General features: G+C 47.7%; 2 protein-coding genes and 1 long non-coding RNA gene across 13 annotated transcripts in view; 1 reads left to right on the top strand and 2 right to left on the bottom strand.

Annotated features, from left to right (window-relative positions):
* The window catches only part of LOC116661728 (anoctamin-6-like), a 408,020-nt gene that overhangs the window by 70,328 nt on the left and 313,864 nt on the right, over positions 1 to 23,828 (bottom strand). The window lies entirely within an intron of this gene.
* On the bottom strand, positions 18 to 7,411 carry LOC116661743. Of its 4 annotated transcripts, none has more exons than XR_004317661.1 (5): positions 7,397 to 7,411; positions 5,588 to 5,966; positions 2,277 to 2,363; positions 1,769 to 1,929; positions 26 to 1,479 (listed from the first exon to the last, which is right to left on the bottom strand). It is a non-coding gene; the product is annotated as an uncharacterized LOC116661743 (long non-coding RNA). The 4 variants fall into 4 exon arrangements; XR_004317662.1 differs by having other exon boundaries at positions 30 to 1,479; positions 5,588 to 5,670; XR_004317663.1 differs by lacking the exons at positions 5,588 to 5,966; positions 7,397 to 7,411 and having other exon boundaries at positions 18 to 1,220; positions 2,277 to 2,506.
* LOC116661736 (GDP-fucose protein O-fucosyltransferase 2-like) overlaps positions 7,681 to 23,828 on the top strand; it is a 97,651-nt gene continuing 81,503 nt past the window's right edge. The window contains exons 1-4 of one of the 8 annotated variants that reach the window (XR_004317655.1): positions 7,709 to 7,959; positions 9,352 to 9,602; positions 11,622 to 12,615; positions 14,210 to 15,008. Coding sequence is in view for 5 of the 8 variants with exons in the window: in XM_032474264.1 (XP_032330155.1) it covers positions 7,767 to 7,959; positions 9,348 to 9,602; positions 15,114 to 15,235 (570 nt within the window). In the remaining 3 variants the exon portion in view is untranslated. Of the gene's footprint in view, positions 7,960 to 9,347; positions 9,603 to 11,621; positions 15,802 to 16,201; positions 16,217 to 23,828 lie in introns of those variants that run through there. The other 7 variants (XR_004317654.1, XR_004317653.1, XM_032474268.1 and 4 more) reach the window with 7 other exon arrangements.

The raw sequence follows: 23,828 nt of genomic DNA on the forward strand, positions 1-23,828 counted from the left end.
TGTCTGAAGTGGGCTTGCTTACCGCACCTGGTACATGGGAAATATAAAATAAGTACTAGAACCTCCACTTTTTCTCCCTCTTGGGCCTTCCAACCTAAAAAGTAATACGTGAACTCAGACGGCCTAGTCACCACAATGAGGTCCGACCAGCCCGGCTCTCCTGAGTGATGGGCACTGACTTGCGCATTAACTCGGAACAGTAGGGGAACCGCCTTCCTCTAACTGGGCCTCTCCCCACACCAGGCACGCCCTCAGCTGAGAAGGGGCCAACTCCCCCATTGAGGTGTGTGCTGGTGGCTTCAGTGTGACCTGGCCCTGCCGGGACATGAACCTGCAGTGAGGTGGAGTGTCAGGAGGAGGGGGGGTCCCTGCTGGGGCAGCAGGGGGCCCGGTAGCACCCTGCGCAGCCTGGTGCCTGGGGCTCCCCAACATCTCCTACGGCCCCCGGGTCGGCTCTGGTCTGGGCCACTCCATGCACCCTCCCAGTATCTTTTCATTAAGTCCCTTTTTTGCTTTTATCAGCCAGAGGTGGCTTCTGTTGCTTGTTCAGTGAAACAGTGCATCAGGAAACCAGACTATTTCTAAGATCAGTAAAATACGAACTTTGGTCAGCTCGCCGGGCAGACCGTGCAGCACAAATTCCCGCACAGGGCTGTGCAAATGCCTTACGTGAAGGGTCCTCATCATCTGTCTTCAGAGATACAGAAGCTCGTGGTTCAGGTAAAACCTCAGGGAGGGATTGAGGAATCCAAAGCTGGTTGGTTTCAAAGACTAACCGGTCGGACCAGACCCCTGAGCTGTGGTCAGAAGCCTGGCTCAATGTCACGCAGACTCAGCACCCTAAGTGTCCGGTGGGGCCGGTGCTGTTTCCTTTACAGGCTCTCGTTGGGGAGTCACTGTAGCCCCTTACACTCAGCAGGGAATCCAGCCCTCTTAGCCCCCACCCTGAGTGTTCCATGACACAAATCTCGGGAGTGTTTAATTTTCATCTTTGTTTAGGAGGATGAAGGTGGGGCAAGAGGAGAGATAAATTCACACTTAGTGACACCAAGTCACAGCCAGTACCTCCTCCTCGGAGAGCTATGTGCTCCCACAGTGGTGGCTGGGGGGCTGGGCAGAGCCCCTCCTCTGGTCACAGAGGGACTCACTCCTCTGACTGCAACTGATGGGTTGGACAACCAATCCAGAGGGGACAGAGCATCTTTCCCGGGAATTTGGAACTGACACACAGAAATTAATTTCACTCATCTGGGGATTGGGAGGAGGGTGGGAATCAAATGAAACCAGAGCAGGAGAGAAAGTTACAAGTGAATGAGAGAGAGACAGAGAGACTGAACTTGTGAGAGTAAATAGTGTGAAGGAAGGATAACAATCAGGGCACAGAGGAATTCCAGCTCCTGGCTGTCTAGTGTGTCCCAGCCCATCAACAAACCTGCGGGATGGTTAACATCATTCCAGTTTTGCAGATTAGGAAACAGGCTGAAAGAGACGGGGGTTGGCTTTGGGTGCACAGTTAATTTAATTGCCACTGGACCCCTCACTTCCCACTGCCTGAAGGCACCATGATCCTCACAGGGACCCTGCAGTGCTGACAGCCTAGCACCCTGATCAAAGGGACCCTGCGGGAGTGGGAACCTCTCTGAGTTTGGAGAGTTCCCTGCACCGAGATTCCATGCATCAGCCGGCTCCCGCTCACCCCAGGTTAACGTCTCCCCAGCTGTGTAGTCCCCGACCCGCTTCCCTCCCTGCCAGGCACCCCCGTTCTTACCACCGAGTGTACTGCAGGAATTCAGGCACAGGGATGCCCAAAGCAACACGAGCCCACCGGCTGTACAAACAGCAGACTCCCAGCCCCACCTGGGCTCCATGGGGATAGTAGGTGTCCTCACCTTTCATGTACCTAAGGCAATCTGTTTCTTCAGCTGGAGGCTATAGAGAAAAATAAAAGGTCCAAAACATTGTTCAGTGAGGAATTCCTCCAAGGACCTGACTTCAGAGTCTACAACCAGTTGTGCTGGCCGCTCTTACCCCCGGACTTTGGGTGAGGTGGATTATTGATCAGCACAATCGCCGGTGGCCCAGCTCCTGGGCTTGGCTGCCCAGAGGGGGCTGGGGGAATGGGTAAGGCCAGGGCACTCAGGAAGAGCACAGAGGACCTGACATCTCGCCTCCGCAGTTGTAAACCCTTCCCCAAATCTCAAGGCATCGGACAGAGTGCAGCCACCACAATAATGAGATGTTCCCATCTCTTCACTCACTCCTGTTGGTTCACTTACGTGCTGAGCATCCACTGGGTCACAGGACATGACACACAGGATGGCCGATGGGACAGGCTTGGTACTTCCCCCTGGATCCTGTTCAATCTGATGGAAGAATGATCACTCATAAACGGTTTCTCAAAAGGATACATAGACAGGAGACAAACTGCAGAGTGAATCAAATTTTAAAATATAAATGAAGATCCCCCAGTCTCCCCGCCTAAGGTTAACAGCATAAAGAAAATAGATCTTGCCTTTGATCACCAAGGAAGTGGTCACCCTCTCTCAGGAGGAAAGGAGAGTTAATCTTTGAGCAGGACACAGAAGTGCTCCATCGAATTGGACCAGGACCTCTGCATTCATTCAGCAAATCTGTATAAGCTCCTACTACTTATGGGAATCTAGTAACTATACCCATTCCCAAGGCTCTTGGGCTTTATTAGTCAACAAAATAGACACGACTCCCCATCACTGGGGGCTCAGAGTTTTAGCAGAGAAAACAGGCAACATGATGGGGGTAGCAAGAGCTTGGGGAAAAATAAGAGTGATATGAGCAAACTCAGGTGATGGTGGTGGGGTGGGAGGCAGGCAGGAGGGAATAAGGCAATCCTGGCAGATCTCAAGGAGTAATGAACTTGAAGCAGAATAGATCCGGAGGAAGAAGGAAGAGCCGGAGCCAGAGGCCCCCAGAGTGATGGGGAGAGTGTGGGCGGAGAGGCAGAGCAGGCCGGGTCCTGGAAGACTTTGGGACGACTTTGGCTCCTAATGGAATGGTGACCCTTTTAGTGAGTTTTGATGGGATGGGTGATGTCCAATTTATGCTTTTGTTTTGGGTTTTCTTGGGAGGAGGTTAATTTATTTATTTTAGTGAAGGTGCTGTGGTTTGAACCCAGGATCTCATGCATGCTAAGCATGCACTGTATCACTGAGCTACACCCACCCCCTCAATGTATGCTTTTATAGGCTCCCTCTGACTCTGTGTGGATGAGATTGTAGAAAAGCAAAGATGGAAGAAGTAGGCTATTTGGTGTCCAAGAAGGGGTTGAAGGTGGCTCCTAGGAGGGTGGGGAACAGGGAGTAGGTGGTTAATGAATTCAGAGTAGCCAGAATTTTCTAACAAGCTGGATTTGCTGTGTGTGTGTGTGTGTGTGTAAGAGAAAGAGAGAGAAAGAACATGGTTCCAACATCTGGACCTGGAAAATGGGATGGATGTCCTCTCCATCCACAGGGGATGGGACAAGATGGGGCTGAGCAGGTGGAAAGGGGCTGGAATCAGCTCAGTTCTTCAATGTCATGGTTAAGGAGTCTATTAGATATTGCCACAGAAATGCCTAATAAGTAGAGGAGTTTGGGTTTTTTTTTCTTTCTTATTAACATTAAAAAATATAATTTAAATGTATTGATTTTATTATGTGAATGATTTGGAATTTTATTTCATGCCAAGGTATATGTTATAATAGCCAAATGGAAAATATATCAGAAAAGGGGAGAAATGAGGGCTTTCACATAAACTGACTGTCCATAACGTAGGTAAAATTTCAATAAAACCAGTCTTCATGCAAAAACCTCATCTTGGTGTTACATAAAATTAAATGAAAAAGGACTATGTTGATGTATCATTATTTCATGTTACATAATAGCCCCAAACAAACACACTGTTTAACTATGAGGCTTGTAGAAATACTATTCACTTTATTGACATAAATACAGAAATGCAGAAAGGTTCTAAGGTAGAATAAGCATCTTAGTGGAAATAATAGAGATCTGAGCATTTTACATGATATGTATGGACTGATTCAAAATTTGGAAAAGTAATTTACACAGTAGAACATATGTATGAATGTGAAAGCAAGATGAATGAAAGAAAAAGAATATGAGTATCAGGGAGAGAGTTCCAAATGGAAAGGGCAAATCAGGGAGTTTGGACAAATCGAGAAATTGATGGCATGTCAATTTCCAAGTCTGGTTGCTTCCACCAAAGTATAGCAGAGAGATAGAGGAGAGACCCAGGACCCAACTCCGGGGCACATTCGCAGTAAATGTTTGGAAAAAAGAGGAGACGTTGGCAAAAGACCAGCCAGTGGATCGAAAGCAGAGCGATAGGCTGGAGGCCAAGTAAAGCAGGAACACGGGGGAGGAGGGATGGAAGAGCTGGGTCAAATGCTGCCAAAGGGCCACGCATGATGAAGACTAAAAACTGACCACTATATTTAGCAACGTGGGGTCACTGATGGCCTTGACAGAGCAGTTTCCATAGAGCGAGGGATCAGGGGAAAAGCCAGAGTGGGTGCAAAAGGGGATGGCTCAAGAGAATATGTAGACAGTGAGTTTAAACTACTCATTAAAGATTTGCTGCAAAGACATGGGGTGGCAATTGGTGGGGGCGAATTAGGGTCAAGGAGTGCTGTTTGTTTCTTTTAAGAGGATGGACTTTTATATACTGATGGGAGCCAACTAGCAGGAGAACAAAATAGATGAGGTAGTGACAGAGAGGATGGATGTGGGAGAGACAGCCCGGAGAAGATTGGATGGATGGGCCCCCTGGCGACTTTTGGATGATCTGGCTTTCGATGTCACCTGTAATAAGAGGTGGGGAAGCGAGAGTGAGGTCACAGACATCAGAAGGCGAGCGGATGTGCTAGGAGTTGCTGGTGAAATGTTCTCTTCTGTTGGCTTCAGTTTGCTTGGTCAAAGTAGAAAAGTAAACTTACCAGCTGAGGAACGAGGAGGAAGAGTTACTGGAGTCATGAGCAGAAGATACGAAAGAGCCTTCAGGGACAATGGGACAGTGAAAAGAGCAGAGGGAGACGGGGGGAGTGTGCTCTCAGAAAGTTACATTTTATCTTTGAGGTCCCCAATTGTTGGATGTGTGATTGTCCTTCCTGCTGTCTACGAAATAAAAATTGAGTATGGTTCAGGGAAAATGCTATTTCATTCTAAGAGGCTGCCTGTTTCTCAGGAATGGTCATCTTAAACTGCAAACATTACAAAAATGTTGAAAAGAAGAACTTGTGTACCCAATGACCCACTATTTTCTATAAATTTGGTTGCTATTTAGTTCCCCTATCAATACCACAGAACCGATACTGCCTAGGATGGAGATACATCGATGCTTAAATGGAAATGAAATCTGTATCTTTTTCCTAAACTCCATGGCTTCCTTAACATCCCATTCCCCTTGGAATTTAGGGGTGTCTGGTATAAGAAATGAGAAACAGTTTGAGAAAATCCTGGCTCAGAATTACACAGCACAACCTCAGTTCAAGTATACAGCCGTAAAAATGTTTAGAAGCAAAACTCCATAACTACTCTTAAAGAATTTTGCAAACCTGGGCCTGCCCAGATGTTTCCAAACTGGAAAGGTACTCCAATCACTTGACCGGTACGGGAACCAGAGGCTGGTCAGCCTTTTCTGTAAAAGCCAGAGAGTAAATATTTTCAGTTTTGCAGATCATTTTGTTGTAACCATGCAGGTCTGCAATAAGAAAGCGAAGAGCACTGGGAGACAGGAAACAAATGGGCATGCCCACACCCACCCTTCCACTCAGGGCAGCTTCTCTGTGGTGGGGAGCTTTGCCACAATGATTTGTTTCTTTGTTTCCATTGGTTTCTTTGTTTCCACCTTACTGCTCAAGCTCAGAACTTCAAGTGAGCCTGGTCCTTCAGCATCCATGCAGAGAGAAGGCTGAGTGGGGGTGGGGACCCCACCTGACAGAGAAGAGAGATGGCTTGTCACCATGACATGAGACAATCACACCTTCCGGGATGAAAGGGAACAAAGATAAAGGAGGGGAACAGCAGTGGGACCCCTGGGTCACCTGCCAGGCTTGCTCTCCCTCCACGGCCACCCTGGGGGCCTGGGTGGTGTTGGAACTCAGCTACAGTGATTAGGCTGAGGGGACTCAGGATAAACGACCCTCCGTCTCCACACCGGGTTCCAAACGCAGCCTCTCTAAATCTACCCTCTGAGTTTCTGGAACTCAGCTGGAAGAATACATGATCAGGCCAGACCCAGAGCCCAAGCCAAACACGACAGGGGTCACGTGGGGTTGTAACCCCGTGCTCAGTGGTCGGGGTCTCCTTGCAAATCTGCAGAAATCCCTGTTCTGCCTCATTCCTGGGAGAAACCCCATATCTCCTCCTGCTCTGTTCTTCTCTTGAGGCTATTGTCCTGGAGGGATGCAGAGTCCTTGAACCTGGCCCTCCAAACGTACATAAGCAGCCTGTTCAATAAAACAAATTATGCACTTTTTCACATTTGCCAGTTTTTTGATTCCAGAAAGGCTGCGGGACTCTTTCTCACTGTCTCCTGTGCCCCCACCACTTGGTGGCCCTCTCCTCATGGAAACACGATTTCCCACAACTGCACCCTGCCTCCCAGCTTGTCAGAGGGGAGTGACCCACAAAGACACACGTGTTTGTGAGGATCCTGTCGCCCAACAGAAAGCCTACTCCTGGAGCCACGGACAGAGATCTGGCCTCCTGAGCAGCTCAGCTCTAGTTGAAAGCCTAAACTGGGGACCCCGAACATTGCTGAATGACTTTCTGAGTCACCTGGACTGGAGGGGCCTGATTTTTCTTTCCAGGAATGGATGTAGCGCAGCCTCCATTTTCAGGGCTGACATTCATGATGGATCTAGTTCCCCCAACTGCACCCCAGGAAGGAAGGCCCTTCCATCCCACTGGTTAGAAACCCAGCCCAGGGGAGTTCCGAAGCACCACATCGCTGTCAGGTCCAGCATCCCTGCAGAGTGGCCCCTGCCCCTGAATGAGCCCCTTGCCTGGGCCTTCCCTGCCCCGACATGACCACACCCCAGGTGGTGCTGGGGAAGGCAGGGAGTGCAGTGAGGGGTGGGGGGAGCAGAGCCCCTTGCTCTGGAGTGAGGGTTCTTGGGGAGACCACAGAGCAAGGCACACACCACCCCCACCCTATACCCCAAACTCTTAGCCCCGCCTACACAGGGGCCGCTCTGCGTCCTCTCACCATGGCTCTCCTGTCAGACTGCACCGAACCCGGCATCTGGCACCCCAGCCCTACCTCCCCTCTTATGACAGATCCCGTCTTCTTGGAAACTGCCTAGCAGCGAGTATTCAAGGCCGGCAGCGGGCCTGGCGGATCTGCACTTCAGGTGCCCTACCTGGCCAGCCGTGCGTGCCTGGGCTCAGTCCTCTATCTTGCCCACTGGTAGACTGGGTCCACGTCCGGTGCAAGCGGAGGCCACGGAGCCCAGGCTGATCCCCACACAGGGACAGGTGAGGGTGTCCCCGTCTCGCTGCCCCGCTGCCCCACTGCCCCGCCCACTGGTGGCAGCACCGCCCCAGCCTCCGCCCGGCGCCACCTGCAGGTCAGGACTTCCGAGCGGCCCCGCCCGGCTGCCCCATAAGCCTCCCCCACCTCCGTCCTGGCCGCGCCCTGGCTCCCATTGGCTCCGCAAGTTCTGCCCTAGCACATCTAGACTCGGGAAGACACACGACGCAAGCGCTAGAGGATGGCCCTGCGGCGTTGCCATGGTTACAGGCGCCGCGCTCCGCGCGGGCCGGCCTGAGCTTCTGGGGCGGGCAGCGGGCTCCGGAAGTGTGCAGCTGCCCGGGACCATGGCGGTGCTTGCTGCTGGGGATGGCGGCTTGCTCGGCCAGGCGACTAGTTCTGGCCTGGTCAGTAGGCGGCCGACATCTTGTCTGGGGCGGCGTCTCACAGATGGTAAACGTACATCCGCGCCGTCGGCGGGGCCGGTGGACATGAACCAGGGTGGGATCGGTGTTGGGGTGGTGGCCGGGGAGGGCTGTGGTGCCGGGGAGCGTGTTGGGGCGGGGCGGGGCAGGGCTTGGGCACAGCCTCAAGCTTTCCTCCCCCTCAGGCCCTGGGGCTGGGGCCGCGAGTCTGGGTCGCCCTTGGTGGCCGCGGCCTCCCAGAACCCACCGGGACGGGCAGGCGGAGGACCCCTCTTAGATGAAGCGGGTCCTTACCCGGGTTTTGAAGAGCCCCAGAGTCAGATGTTGGAATGAGGTGGTTTATCAGCCTTGTTTATCTGCAGGGAAATTTCAGTTCCATCCAGATGTTGGTTCCTTCAGTCAACCTCAGGAATAAGACACAAGGGTCTGTGCCGATAAGTAGTTATCTAGGGCTTGACTCAAAATAAACTATGCGGGGTGTAGGGATGGTAGATGGGACCCTCTCTCTTGAAGTTAGCAGTCTTCTGGGATTAGAGGCCCCAGCTGAGGATTACATCCTCATCTGCAGTAATGGAGGTTGTGAGAAACACACAGAGAAGGGAGGGGTGTGGTGGCGGTAACTCATTACAGAATCCAGGACCCTTGCCTGGCTCTTGTGTAGAAGAGTCTCGCCTTGGATAGGGCAGCAGTTATCAAAGTGTATCCAAGGCCCCTGAGGTGCAAGACCATTTTCATAGAAACGCCGGGATGTCACCTGCCTTTTGCACACTCTTGCTCTCCCGAGTTCCTGTGGGGTTTTCCAGGGAAAACCTGGCCTGTGATATCACAAAACAGGGAACGCAGAGGCAGATAGGAGAATTCAGCTCTCACCAGTCCAAAAGAGATTTGCAGAAATTAAAATCACTGCTATTCTTCTCACTAATGATTTTTCTTTTGAAAAATAGAATTATATTTTGTTTAAGAGTATTAATGGTAACATACAGTAGATTGTTAATATTTTTAAGTGAATTCATACACTTTTTCTAACTTCTTATTTAACTTCTAACACAGGAAATATTGATAGATTTAACTCACATAAATAGCAGCCTTTTGGAGTTCTCAGTAATTGTTAAGAGTGTATAGGGTTCTGTAGAACAAGAAGTTTGAGAGCCCCTGGAGAACGGGTGCTCAGGTGCTAGTCAGGTGCTTGGTGTTAGACGGATGCCAAGATGTCTTCCACAACTGCTCCCGGACTTGAAGTAATTGGCCACATGGAGATGGGTGGGCAGTGCCTCCACTTTACAAACCAGAAGCTGCTGAATGTGTCTGGAGTGTAGGCCATGGGCTGTGCAGGGATTCCCGTTGTATCTGTTCTATCTAAGCCGGGATTCCTGTGCAGAGGCCTGGCCCTGAAGACCCGCTCTCCTTTGCTCCCTGCCAGGTACCTTCTGTGTGACGTCAACCCTCCAGAGGGATTCAGCCTCCGTAGGAACGTCTGCATCCACATTGCCTTCCTCCTGAAGACCCTGCTGAAGATGGAGGAGCCGGTACTGGTGCTATCCCCTTGGGGCCACCTCTACCACTGGCAGAGCCCCAACATCAACCAGGTCTGGATTCCCTGGTCCGACTCCTTTGACCTCCCAAGTCTCAACAGAAACATCCCTGACATTGAGTACGAGCAGTTCATTGCAGGTGAGGTGGTCATTTAACTGGGGCCAGGTGGTCGTTGTTCTGGTTCCGATCTGAACAACGGGCCATCTTACTTTGGGTTTGTCGGTCTGCTTAGGGGCCCTGCTCATGTTTCCCACACTGCAGGTGAATTTGGTTTTTCCATAGTTTTTTCGGGAAATCAATTTGAAGTGTATGAGCTCTATGTCCGCTCACCTCTGAAAACCCTGGCCTCCTGGTGAGATGGAGCGGTGACAAGGAGGCCACTGCCACAGAGGCCTTGTCCCAGAAGGACTCACTCCCTGTGCTGTTTTGTTAGTTTCAGGTATACAGCATAGTGATTAAGTTGTAAATATACATAGTCTATTCTTTTTCAGGTTCTTTTCCATTATAGGTTGCAAGATACTGAATACTGTTCCCTGTGTTCTACAGTGAATCCTTGTCGTTTGTCTGTTTTACATATAGTAATTTGTATCTGTTAATCCCAAACTCCTAAGTTTGTTTTACAAGTCTGTGAGTCTGTTTTTGTTTTATAAATAAGTTCATTTGTATCATTTTTTTTAAAATTCCACATATAAATGATATCATATGATATTTGACTTTGTCTGACTTATTTCACTTAGTGAGATAATCTCCAGTTCCATCCAAGTTGCTGTAAATGGCTTTATTTCCTTCTTTGTTATGACTGAGTAATATTCTGTTATATCTAAATACCACATCTTTATCCAGTCATCTGTCAGTGGACGTTTAGTTTGCTTCTATGTCTTGGCCATTGTAAAGAGTGCTCCTGTGAACATTGGGGTGAAGGTATCTTTTGGAATGAAGGTTCCCTCTGGATATATGCCCAGGAGCAGGATTGCTGGACTAGGTGATAAGTCTTTTTTTTTTTTTTTTTTTTGTCTTTTGAGGAATCTCCATACTGTTTTCCACAGTGGCTGCACCAAACTACATTCCCACCAACAATGTAGGAGGGTTTCCTTTTCTCCACAGCCTCTCCGGCATTTATGGTTTGTGGACTTTTGAATGATGGCCATTCTGACTGGTGTGAGATGATAACATTGTAGTTTTGAGCTGCAATTCTCTGATAATTGAGCGATATTGAGCATTTTTTTATATGCCTATTGGCCATTTGTGTGTCTTCATTGGAGAATTGCTTGTTTAGCTGTTCTGCCCATTTTTGGATTTGGTTGTTTATTTTTTTCTTATTAAGTTGTATGAACAATTTATATAGTCTAGAAATTAAGCCAATGTCAGTCTCATCTTTTGCAAATATTTTCTCCCATTCCATAAGTTGTCTTTTTGTTTTACTTATGGTTTCTATTGCTGTGCAAAAGTTTATAAGTTTAATTAGGTCTCATTTATTTATTTTGGCTTTTATTTCTGTTGCTTGGGTTGCTTAGATTGCCCTAGGAAACCATTGCTGAGATGTATGTCAAATAATGTTTTGCCTATGTTTTCTTGAGAGAAGTTTGTAGTGTCTTGTCTAATATTTAAGTCTTTAAGCCATTTTGAGTTTGTTTCTTTTTGGTTTTTTTGTGACTGTATTGTATGCTTTTGATTTGTGGTTACCTTATTCTTCAAATATATCAACCCATTACTATATCTATTTTCTTTAGACTGATAATCGCTTAGGCTCCAACACATCCTAAGAATAATGAAGAAAAAAAAGAAAGAAAAAAATCTATATTTTCTTGTTCCCCTCTCCCATTCCCACCTTTTTTTATTTTGATGTCCTTTTTCATTTTTACATCTTTATGTTTATTCTCTTGTAACTCGTTATTGCATTTCCAACTATGGTTTTCCTGTTTCTATAGCACCCTGCTTCCTTTCTGTTTAGAATAGAACATTGTAATGTCTCTGTTAGGTTCAATATTGCTGAGTTATCTCCCCTCCCCCCTCCCCTTCCCACCCCAGGCCTCTGAATACTCAGTCCAGGAAAGCTAAGTCCATTCTAGCCTTCATCGGTTCTGGGAAAGCAATCTTCAGAGTGGGAAAAAACATTGAAAAATAATATTCTGTGAGTTGCTTTCTACCCTAGTCCAGAGATGAGAAACATCTGAAGGTGGAGGAAAAAAGTTGGAGGTGGGGAACACAAAGTCTTTTCTCCTTTTGCTACTGAAGAAATGATTGCTTTTGTAATTAGTGATGGTGCCCTTTAAATTGGTGAGATCGAGATTCCACAGCTTCAGCGCCTGTGAATAACCAGCCGGGAGAAAGCTCTCTAGGGCCCCTGCAGTGGGAAAGGCAGCCCCTCTGAGCACCTGTTGTTCTGTATTCTTCCTGCCTCCACACGGGTTCGCTAGGCACTGTGCAGGACAATGCAGTTACCCAAGGTGGAGGACTGGGAGACCCCTGCTGTGTGGCGAGCCACAGGAGCCCACACTTGTAGGACAAAATGTAGAGTAGTGGGGCGGTCATATGAACAGAGGATGGTTGAGACCCAGGATAGTGTCCTGGAGTCCAGCAGGCGAGGCTGGCGGGGCAGATGGGGCCCTGGGGCATGGGCAGTCCTTGAGGGATCTGAAGCAAAGATAGGAACAAAGAGACTGGATTCGTGTGGGGGTACGGCGCCCCCGGAGGCTGCGGGGCAGCTCAGCGAGCCCAGGGGGAGCGGGCACTTCCCCAAAGCTGGGTTGACAGGTCACAACCAACTCACTGGGGACCGAGAGGCACTGAGACATTTTAACCTTTTGTCCCTCTTCCTGGAAAAGAAACTGCTGCCTGTTAAATAGCCTGTGTCATTAGTGAGAATTAAAGACATGAAGCAAGAGTGCCTCAAAAGTCATCCATTGTGTAGTTGTTAATAAGTGTCAAATGCAAACTTGAATAGATGAAATGAAGCATTCATCAGAGGATTTTAAAATCCTTTAAAATAAAAATTCTTGCTGCCTTTGTTCTTCATTTCAGGGTTCACTTGGTGATAATAATAGTAACCAAAGCAATAGCAAACCCTTACAGAACTCTGTCCTGCTGTTCCATGAACGCTGTGTTCATGACAACCCAATGAGTTCGCACCACTATGAGTTCCACTTTAAAGGTAAGGACATTCATTAATCACACGGCTAATAAATGGCAGAGCTGGGACTTGAACCCAAGATGTCTGGCCCCAGAGCCCCCTCTCAGCCCCTTCACTGCAGCTCATCACTTGGCATGCCCGACACAGGCCAGCATTTAAGAGCAGCGTGACCTTGGCCAAGGCTGCTTCACCGCTTGGTCTCTGATTCCTCATCTGTAGAATGGGGGTGTGGGCAGTGAACTCTGTGAGCTCAGTGATCACTTCCTCTGGCTCTGCTATTCTACTGCTTTGAGTTAGTTTGGTAAGTATCCGAGCCCCTACATGGCCCACACATGGGCTGGCGCTTTGCTAGGCTCTGGGTTACGGAGAAAAGTAAGATCAGCCTGCTTCTCCGAGGAGCCTGTGTCCCTCCACGGGAAGCAGCTTCGAGGCCCAGGCTCCCTCGCTGGCAGTCGGGGGCTGGGCAGGAAAGTCTGATAAGAGAAGATGGAGGCAGAGCCCCTCCGGGAACAGTGGTGGCCACACAGACCTCAGGAGCGGGAGCGTCTGTCCAGGCTGCTGAGAGGGGGATCCTCATGAGGCCAGTAGTCCCCCCAACCTAAGCCCTCAGGACAAAGATCCAGCCATCCCTTCAGTGTCACCATAGAGCCAGTCCATCCTCATCACTGTGCCCCTGTGCTCCTTTGTCCTGGGGCCTCTCTTCCCCCTACACCCAGAAGACTCTTCTCCCTCTCTTCTCTGAGTGTCCCCTCACTTCACCCGTGGTCCCTGCTTCCTGGGTAACCATCTCTGGAGTTGACACTTTGCCCCCTCACAACCCCAGTTTGACCAGGAGCCTGGGTTGGCCTCCTTGTGCTCACTTTCCACCTTCAGATGATTGCTCCTCCCCTCGTGGGAGCACCTGGAAAACACGGATCCTTTCCTATCAGTGCCTGCCACCCTGGCCTCCCTGCTCATCTGCCTCAGTCAGGAGCACCTGGACCACCAGCTCTGTATTGCCTCGCCTCCTACCATCAAGACGTCAAAGTTCATTCTCCCTCCTCCACCCAGTGTGGTCATTTTAGGGTCTTCTTCTCCGTCAGCCTGAGCCAGCCACCCCCCATTCACCCTACCCCCGGGCTCATACCCGGGCGTGTCTCCACCCAAGTTCCATGCTCTCTCCTTTAAGTGCCCACCTCTAGCCGTCAAGCTGCTTCTCCACCAGCCTCCCTGGCCCTCCTTCACCCTCACTGGGGCATCATGCACTGACTCTGCTTTCCTGCCTGTCCACGTTCCTCTTACTTCCACTTCCCCACCTTCCAGCTCTGCATCCACAGTCAGCACTCTCTTTATGACAGACAAAACCCCCTTGAGCCTTGACTTTTTCAGTTCCTCACCAGGCCGACTTCCATCTCGGTTCACCCAGCTCTACTTGTTCTGAGCCTGCAGGCAGCAGGCTCTCCCAGCACAGGTTTCTAAGACTACAAATCAATTCCCACCATGTTGCCGCTGCCAGGCAATCCTCCAGGATTTCTCTAGTGAGCACATTTCCCCACTTATCACTCAGTGGTGTTAACGTTCTCTGCTCTCTGCACACCTTGAAGCTTCCCTCTGTCTCTTCCCTGACTCCCAGCAGATGGCCTTGCCTCCTGCTTCAGAGAGAATGACATGTTACTGGAAAGGAACTCGCTCACCTGCAGCAAATCTGCTCACCTCACCTTTTATCTGTCTCTCTCCCACCTGGACTCTAGCTGTAGTTGTTCTTAATTTAGTGAGTTTAGTTGACATATATATACACAGTTAAAAGCATAGCACACTATAGGCCACCTTCTAGGGCTTACTTTTTCAATTTAACATAGAGTGTATGATTCATCCATTTCATTGCATGTACCTGCAGTTCATTTGTTTTAACTGATCTTAAATATTGTGTGTGTGAAAATAACACAAGAGAAGGGTAAGCCAGGATTCAGGATGATGGTTATTTCCTATGAGAAGAGGCCAAGAGCAGGATAGGGAAAGAGGACACAGTATGTCACTGTCAATATTCCTGTTATGATGCTGGGTGATATGTTCATAACTGTGTCTTATAATATTAATTTTAATACATAAATACCTCTGACAGGCACCTATGATGAGAATGTGTCATGAACCAAGACATACAATGGGTAATATTACATCATTATTGTTATGTAATCTTGTTATATTATATATTAATCATAATCTTACATTATTTGTTATGGGTTATATATTACATAGATGCATGAATTATATGTTATGTATATAAACACCTACATATATATTATATACTATCTGCTAATAAATAAACAGAACATAATATGCTAGTATATCTTCTATTATGTATTATTTAATAAATAATAACATACTATATCCTGTTATATGACATGGCACATAATCTTTAATAAAATAAGAAATCTGTCAATATATATTGGTAATTAATAAAATTAAAAAAAAGCCCTCAGCTTTTAACACCAACACCGCTCCAGCTGTCACTGTCTTTTCTCTTCCCTTTCATGGTCGAGGTACTCACGGTGCTATCCATTCCCCCTTTCATCTCCTTATCCTGAACCTTCCTCCTCCTCCCTTCCCATGCTGGCTTCTGCCGCGTGGTCCCTCTAGTCACCAGCGGCCTCTGGGGCACTGATTTGTGGGCACTGTCTCAGGCCCCAGCTCACCTGCCTGTCCGCCGCCTCTGCCACCGCTGGTGGGGGCGGGGTTGGGGGCAGAGTGCACCTCTTGTCCTGGAAGAGAACACAGCACAGACTCAGTGACCAGCAGCAGGTGTGGCCGGGACCTGCAGGACTGGGGGGAGAGCCAGACTGTCTGCATCCAGACCGGGGGCACTTGGAGTGTGAAGAAGCCCCGTCCTCACTGCCCCTGAAGTGAGGAAAACACCCTCAGGTGAGTTAAAGTGCTTATGACCTAGGTCTGTTGGCTGGAAAGGACAAACGGGCCCCTAAGGGGAGGGTAGTTGATGTTCCAGGCCCCACAAAAGCCCTAAGGGCTGGCGGGGAACCAGGCTGGACGCTCCACTGGACCCAGTGCCCCCTCGGGGGTGGGGCTTTCGGGAACAAGCAGAAAGCCCTCGGTCTCTGGGGGGAATGGGGCAGTTTGGGAGCATCCCTGCAGTGAGTCAAGTGAAGTCAGGGCCTGTGGGATCCGTTTCTATGGCCACATCGAGCCTCAGTAGAAGCCACAGCAGGAGTGGATTCCTATCTCTCCAGCTGTCATCCTCGTGTCTGAGTGCCAGGCTTCAGACCCGATCCCCTGGGGCGCTAGGACAGTTACAGAGAGAGGCGGTTCTGGGAGACCTCAAGAGGGCGGTACTGGCCTTCCTGCCGACACGATTACACAAAGATCAAACAATCCATCGATGGGAAGAAAAGAAGAACCATGGTCACATCTGGACGCCAAGCTTAGACGTGGTGCATGGGTGACATTTATCGACAATCCAGCGAGGTTCTGGCCAGAGTTAGAGGCCAGGGCAGCAAGCCGGGAGTGACACTGAGGAGCATCATTGTGCAGAGGCTGGACTGGTGGTCTGCAGGCTCCTCCCAGGAGAAGCCTCAGTGTTTGGGAGGTGGCTAACATGTCTCCTTCGTGTCACCAGCAAGTGATGCCACCTGCAGAAAATCAGCTGTGATCGTGAGATGGATCAGCCCTGGGTGATGTGATAAAGCCTCCTACAAGAGGGGGCACCAGATGGACAGTGAACCAACCAACAGGCTGATGAGATTCCCACCTGTGTTTATCGTGCTTTCGTAGCCAAGAATGAGGAGAGAGTTGCATGGCTCACCATGAATATTTTAACAACTTGAGAGGGTTCCATGTCTCACTGCATTTAAGTGTCACCTGGAGGAATTCAGGCAGTGTTTAGACCCAGTGGAGAGTAACGGCCTCTCGGTTCCTCGTCAACCTGGCAAGCCCACCAGCCCTCTATGGCCAGACCTTGGCAAGTGCATTCCCTTGTTAGAACAAAACCCTTCCCACGCACGCCTGTGGTAAGCTTTTGTTTTTTTTTAATTAATGGGAATGATGATACATTACAGCCTCCTCAGACCTTTCCTTAGGGCTTCTCGCCTTAGACCCTGGCAAGGGGACACGCTGCCCTCGGTCCTGCACTGCAGAGTGTCCCCCTGGCCCTGACACTTCCTCTGGCCACGCCCTCCATCGGGTGGCGTCAGCAGGGCCAAGGGGACATGGTCATTGGCTCCACCCCGTGCTCTAGGAACCCAGGACCCCGAATGCCCTGCCTCAGCAGCCCCTGACCCATTTCTAGTGCCTGCACCGGCTCTCCCCGGATTTCAGATACCCAGGACTCACAGAGAGACTAAAGGGCAGCTGTTTGCATGGAGGTTATAGGCAGAGCCCGGACGTGAAATCTGAGTGTCCCCCTGTGCACATCCAAGGCCCCTTATGGCAAGGGATGGACCCAGCATTGGGAAGAAAAGGGTCAGGCTAGTGATCAGAGTCTGGGAATCAGCTCTCCCCACACGCTCACTTTCTTTGCAGGACTCCCCTGAGTCTGGGAATTCTAATTTTGAACCTGGCCTTCCCGCTTATAATAAATATATATTTGTAAAGGCAGGACTTTAGAACCTACTGCACTTAAAATGTTTAGATATATAGGATGTGAGCTCCCAGGTATGCTCTGGAACTGCACTTCCAAAGGTCCAGAGCATTTATGTTGGCTCTACTGAGACTGTAAGTGGCAAAGACCGTCTCCAGCGACGAAGGGCTTCTGCTTCACGCTCCGAAGTCAGGATCTTCTGAGAGGATAAAACAATGGACACTGAGACCCTCAATTGTAAATTGATTTAGAATAATGCCAAAGGTGGGTATGACGTGTGTGTGCGCACGAACGCACCTGGGGAATTGTGTGGTACATGACTGTGAGTGTGTGTGTGGCTGTGCGCAGGCGCCCCTGGGGATGTATGTGGTTGTGTGCATGCTATGTGTGTGTGTGGTACATGAGTCCATGTACGTGTGTGTGTAGGGATGTATGTGGATCAGAGTCAGTGTGTCTGCACGTGTGTTTGTGTGTACGTTCATGCATTAGTTTTAACAGTAGAAGCTGTCCTTTAGAATTCTGAAGTAGTAAAATTTGTATGATGTCTTTTGCTGTATAATTCAAAATTTAAAAAATCTTCAGTCATCAGAAATTTATTCCCCCCCGATTCTGATTTTTTTTACCATATTGATATGTCTTCATTTTACTGATGAGGAAACTTAGCTTAGAGATGTTAACTGACTCAACCAAGGGCATGGAACTCGCGCGCCCAGGGCCAGGACGCAGTCCAAGCCACGCTGCTCCAGAGGCCTGGAGCCCTGCTCACGATCACGCGTGGCCTCATGGCGGGGGAACAGATTTTGATGGGCTGTGGCCAGCGTGCAGGCTGCCCAATCCGGGGACTCGGGAAGCCGGGCAGAGAGTACCAGACAGCAGACAAGAGTGAAGCCCTGCTCAGAAATCAGATAGGTTCCTAGGTCTTGGATGAGTAAGGAGGCTTACTGCTCATCCTTGATCCCTTTGCTGGTGGCCAAAAGGGACCAAGGCCCAAGAGAGCACTTCTGGGAGCTGCCTGCCAAAACCTGGAAAAGGACTGCTCAGGACTGGCTCTGCAGTAGGAGCAGAGGAAGGAAATGTCGCCTCTTGGTGGACATTATTGGTGATGGCAGTAGGAGGCCTAGCAGCCTTGTTATGGGGGTGGCAGGACAGGGTCCTAGTGGATGATCGTTTTCACCTCTCTTAAAAATCATTGCTTCATATATTGTATCCATTTTGTGGTTTAATTTAGGATGGTAAATATGGTCTCTGTTACTCCATATTAGCTGGATTGATTAATTTTTTTATTGTTAATTTTCTCTTCAATGATTTGGAAGCTATATTGCCTTTTAATGAAAATTCTCTCTAAATTTTTATAAATCATCTCTAAGTTCATAACTTTCTATGTAATTGGACCAGTATTCCTATAACACTATCAAAAATGAAATAATTATTAGATCCTGTTCCACAATAATGATAAATTTAGCATATTTTACCTCTCTGCTGTTCCAGATTGTGTGTGTGTGCGTTTGTGTGTGTGTGTGTGTGTGTGTAGTGTCCTCCAGTTACTACTTTTTGACAGTTGCTTTCAGTTTGTTATATTAACAATGAAAATATAGGTATAAACTTCTTGGATTTCATTGCTCACTATCACTATTTAATACCATGTCTTTCCCACTTTTGAGTTATTTACTTATCGGGATTTTCAAATCAACTGGACACATGATTGGCTAAGTTTTTCCGAGCGGTGGACTTGGAAACCATTCATGTCTATATGCAGCTTTATGTTCTCCTCCTCAACAACTCTCAGGGTGTTGTTGATGGCCCAAGCCTTGTTTTAAATTATGGCATTGTTTTTCATCACCAAAAAACAAAAACAGTTTTCTTGATTTAAAGTGCTGTCTTTTTATGACTGGCTAGTCTTGTCTGCTGGATAGAGATTTCCTTAACCTTCCTCCTTCTTTTCGCCATAACTCGGATTCATTGAGATGCATGTTTTTACCATTTCTCAGATGGGCTTCCACTTTGACTTCCGCTTTAAACCATCACCCCACTCTTTTTCTCCATGCTTATTCCTGAAAAAGTGAGCTCTCTATTGGATTAAAGATGGTTCCCATCCGAGATTGTGGCTCCCTGTCCAAAGGTCCAAATGAAGAGAAAAGGAAAGATTCCTGTTTCCAGTGGTTACATTTTGTCAGCTTAGAGATCTAGTTATCCGTGTGGCTGCGGTGGAATCTGCAATATCTTGGCTCAGAGTTTCCTTTTTCTGGCTTACTAGGGGAGCCGCATTAGCTGGGGTCACGGCGCTGTGGCCGTTGTCAGGATCCCGGGGCTGAGGCAGCCCCTCTCCCCCCTTGTTATTTTGATCTTGCAAACTGGGTCCCAGCTATGTGAACCCTGCACATGGTGGCCAGGATCGCCCCCCACGTGACGTGTCTCCAGTTCCTCGGCGTCCCTCACTGCTATCAGCTAGCTCCAGTAAGGGTGCGAGCTGGCTTCCACTGCGGTCCTTCCTCCTTCCTCTCCAGGCAGGCCCTCCTTTCCCACTAGTTGTCCCTATACCTTCTCTCCTGCTGCTACATAAGCTGAAGGAATTCCTCAGCGTTTCCAGCAGGTAGATGGCGCTCTTCTATGTTTGGACCCCTTCAGTGCTTGCAGTGGAAATTTAGGAGGTGGAAAGGAAGAGCTTGGGGGTTCTCCATATCTAGGGGCTCCCTATCCAGCAGATTCAACTAACAGTGGTTTGAAAATATTCGTGGAAAAACAGAAAGTTTCAAAAAGCAACACTTGAATTTGCCATACACTGACAACTACTTACATAGCATTCATGTTGTATTAGATACCATGAGTAATCTAGAGATGATTTAAAGTGCACAGGAGGACACAGCAAAAGAGAATGTGACAACGAATGTACGTGTATATTCATGTATAACTGAAAAACTTGTGCTCTAGCTGGAATTTGATGCAACATTGTTAAATGACTATAACTCAATAAAAAATGTTTGTATATATATATATATATGTACATGGGAGGGTGCACATAAGTTCCATGCAAGTCCTATGCCATTTTATACAAGAGGCGTCAGCATCCATGGATGTTGACGTCTGGGGGGAGTCCTGGAACCAGTGCCCCATGGTTACCAAGGGATGACTGGAAGTCCAGGCTCCTTATCCCAGCCTGTCAGGTCCCCACGTGGTCTGAATCCTACCTGTACCACACTTCCCTTGTCACTCTCCTCCAGCCCTGGCAGACTGCCCTCTGATTCTTGAACAGGCCACACTCACTGCGCTTCATGTCTGGCCCCTAGAAATACCCGTTACTTTCTGAGCATGGCTCTGCTTTCACAAAATGGGCTGCATTTTCACTAGAGAAGACAGTGTGGAATTTCCTTTAAAAGCTGAAAATAGACTTAACTCATGATCCAGCCTTCCCACTCCCGGGCATATGTCAGAAGAAAACTCTAATTCAAAAAGTCACATGCACCTCAATGCTCACAGCAGCACTATTTATAATAGCCAGGACATGGCAACAACCCAAGTGTCCATCGACAGCTGACTGGATAAAGAGTAGTAGTATATTTATACAAAGGTATACTACTCAGCCATTAAAAAGAACAAAATAATGCCATTTGCAGCAACATGGATGGACGTAGAGATAGTCATTCTAAGTGAAGTAAGCCAGAAAAAGAGAAAAATGCCATATGATTCACTTATATGTGGAATCAAAAAAGACACAAATGAACTTAACTACAAAAGAGAAACAGACCCACAGACATAGAGAAACAAACTTACGGTTACCAGGGAGAGAAGGGGATGGGAAGGGATAAATATGGGAATTGGAAAAGTGTCCCTCTTGGGGAGTTATGGAAATGTTAGCTATCTTGATTGTGGTGATGGTTTTCTGGGTGTAGACATCTATCAAATTCATCAAATAGTACATGTGAAATATGTGTAATTTACTTTACAGGAATCATACCACAATAAAGGTGCCTGTAAAAAAAAAATAAATAAATAAAAGATTGGCGGCATTGTGTCCTACGTTTTTATGTGTCTTTAGTGAGTGGGTCTTCAAGTTTCCGGTCTGCCATATTTTCTGAACCAGAAGTGCCCTCCTTCCCTTTTCTTTGATAAAATGTCAGTGGGTGGCATTTATTCCCGTGGCTTCAACTGCTCTCTGTCCACTGATTAACTGTCAAATCTTTTCCAGCAAGGACATCTCAGTTCAGTCCCAGAAATATACTTATAATTGACAAGTAGACATTCCCACTTGATTAGCCCATAAAAATCTCAAGCTCTGTGTGTTTGAATTTACACTCGCTCAGAAGTAGGTTTACTTCTTCAAACAATGGCATCACTATCCCATCTGTTTTCCGTGCCATACATCTGGGAGTTTTCCTTTACTTTTCCACTCCCTCACCCCCGTCAGTACTACAATTCTATTCCTTAATATCCCCCAACTAAGTCCCCGCCCCTCGCTCCCCACTGCATTAATTCCCACCCCTTGCTAGTCTCCCCAGTGCTGTTCTTTAGAGTGAACAATCCACTTTGCTCACTTTTAATGACTAATCTGTGTCACTCTCCTCCTTAAAACCCCAAAGAATTCCCCGCTGCATATGTGAGGAAGTCCACGCTCCCTGATTTAACGTCACACCTTCTCATAACCTAGTTGCTGCTTTTTTTCAGCCTCAGCTTCCGTTAGTTCCTCACAGCCTCTAGCCTCACTGACCTTCCTTCCCTAATTGCAAAGTGCTGTTAGACACGACCAGACCTCTGCACGAGACACGCAAGCTGCTGAGAATCCCGTCCCCACCACGCACTCTCCTGGTCTACAGATTTGCTGGAATCCTTCAGATGTCAGTGCAGAAAGCATTTCCTCTCTGACACCTTCCCTACCTTCTAGAACCCTGCCCCAGGCAGTGCAAGAGCCCCTCTGAACATACAGTATACATGATGCCAAGTGAATCTTAACACATTGTTTTGAAAACCTATTTAAATTTGTCTCTTCCATGACACACTGTGATCTCCTTGAGGGATGGGGGCTGTGTGGTATTTGTCTAGACAGCTAATGTCTGGCACAGACCCCGGGCCATCGGAAACAGTCTGCTGACTCATCAAGAAGAATTGTTGTCTTTGCGACGTAAGAAAGACTACATGATCTCTGATCTTACACCATCCGGCAAGGGTCAAAATAATTTCACATAGAGCTACACAGGAAAAATATGTGTATTCTTTTCCTCTTTGTGAGCCCAAGATCATAGGCATCCTGGAACGGAGGTGTCACTCTAAGCTGTCTGTCCCCTAGGCTGTCACGTCCAACTTCAACATATTTTTTAGAAGTTGTAGGGATACGTGTACATCACCCCGTCTTAGAGCAAACGGCGCTTCAGCCTGACCCAGTTTAATGTCCATATGAAAATCAGAAATCTTCCAAACTGAAGCCTGAGGAAATATTTCCCGTCTCTCCTTCCAATCTGTAGGCCATCTGCATCCCACGTCCCCACTGCTCACCTGCGTCAGACCACCTTCCATCTATAAACATTTTCAGTGGGACACTTGGATGAGAACTAATTACAGCAGTAATGAAAATGGTCCCATGAAAGTAGGCTCTGCACAATAAGGATGCTTTGACCGGGGGCGTCATCCGTGGCCTGCAGGATCTGTTCACGTTTTCTGCCTGGCTTCCCTGCAGACGTTGTGCAGAAAATCAAGCCTGCAGTTAAAGTCATAGAAGGCCCAAGAAATCCAGAAAAATAGAGTGAGAGTCATCTCCTTGGGAATATTTTTGAAAACAATCCACTAATAGGAAGAAGAGCTTTAAGAGGTTCATTTCAGAGCAGATGATGTCCAACTGCAGGTGGGTCAGTTTTGTCATTGTTACTCGCTAATTGGCTTTATGCTGCTTCTAACACGTCTCTGTTTAGAGAAGTGGCCTGAGTCGGCCCTCAGAGCAGAAAGGTGAGCTGGGCCTGGCGACAGCCTAGCTCCTCTGCCGTGTAGTACCCCGCTGAGAATGAAGGGATGGCCCAGGGCTTCCTCTGACTCTCTCTCCCTCCGTTATAAACTCTCTGAAGGGAAAATGGAGTAAAAAATTTTAATTCAGTATGGTATTGTCAAAGTATAAAAATAATTGTCTTTGGAGGGGAGGGTATAGTTCAAGGGGTAGAGTACGTGCTGGGTTCAATTCCCAGTACCTCAATGTAAAAAAATAATAAGGAAAATTCTGTTTAAAAAAAGAAAAAGAACAAAGAAGAAAAGAGATCTCAAACAATCCAACTTTAAAAGAAAAAAACATTTTTTACATAGTAATCAGCTCAGTCTTTTGCTAGATTAGGAGTTTGGGATTAACAGATACACACTACTAATGAATAAAATAAATAACCAACTCCCAGGTCCTTAATAACCTAGTTCAACCTGAATCCTTTCTCTTTTTTCCCCTAAGCAACCCATGGAAACCTCTGAAATTCTCACCTTATAAAAGAATTCATTTAAAGGTGGTATGAAAGTTACTGGTTAAAACAGTTATTTGTGGTTCCATGAATATAAGTCTAGTAAGAAAGATAGACAATAAGCCAGTAAGCAAATAAATATATTATGTACTGCCAGGTGCTAATAATTGCCACAAAGAAACATAAAACTTATTAGGAGAGAAAATGATTGAATAAGAAATATGTGTGTGCTATTTTAAATAATG

The sequence above is a fragment of the Camelus ferus genome, chromosome 36, assembly GCF_009834535.1.
Source record: "Camelus ferus isolate YT-003-E chromosome 36, BCGSAC_Cfer_1.0, whole genome shotgun sequence".
Taxonomy (NCBI): domain Eukaryota; kingdom Metazoa; phylum Chordata; class Mammalia; order Artiodactyla; family Camelidae; genus Camelus; species Camelus ferus.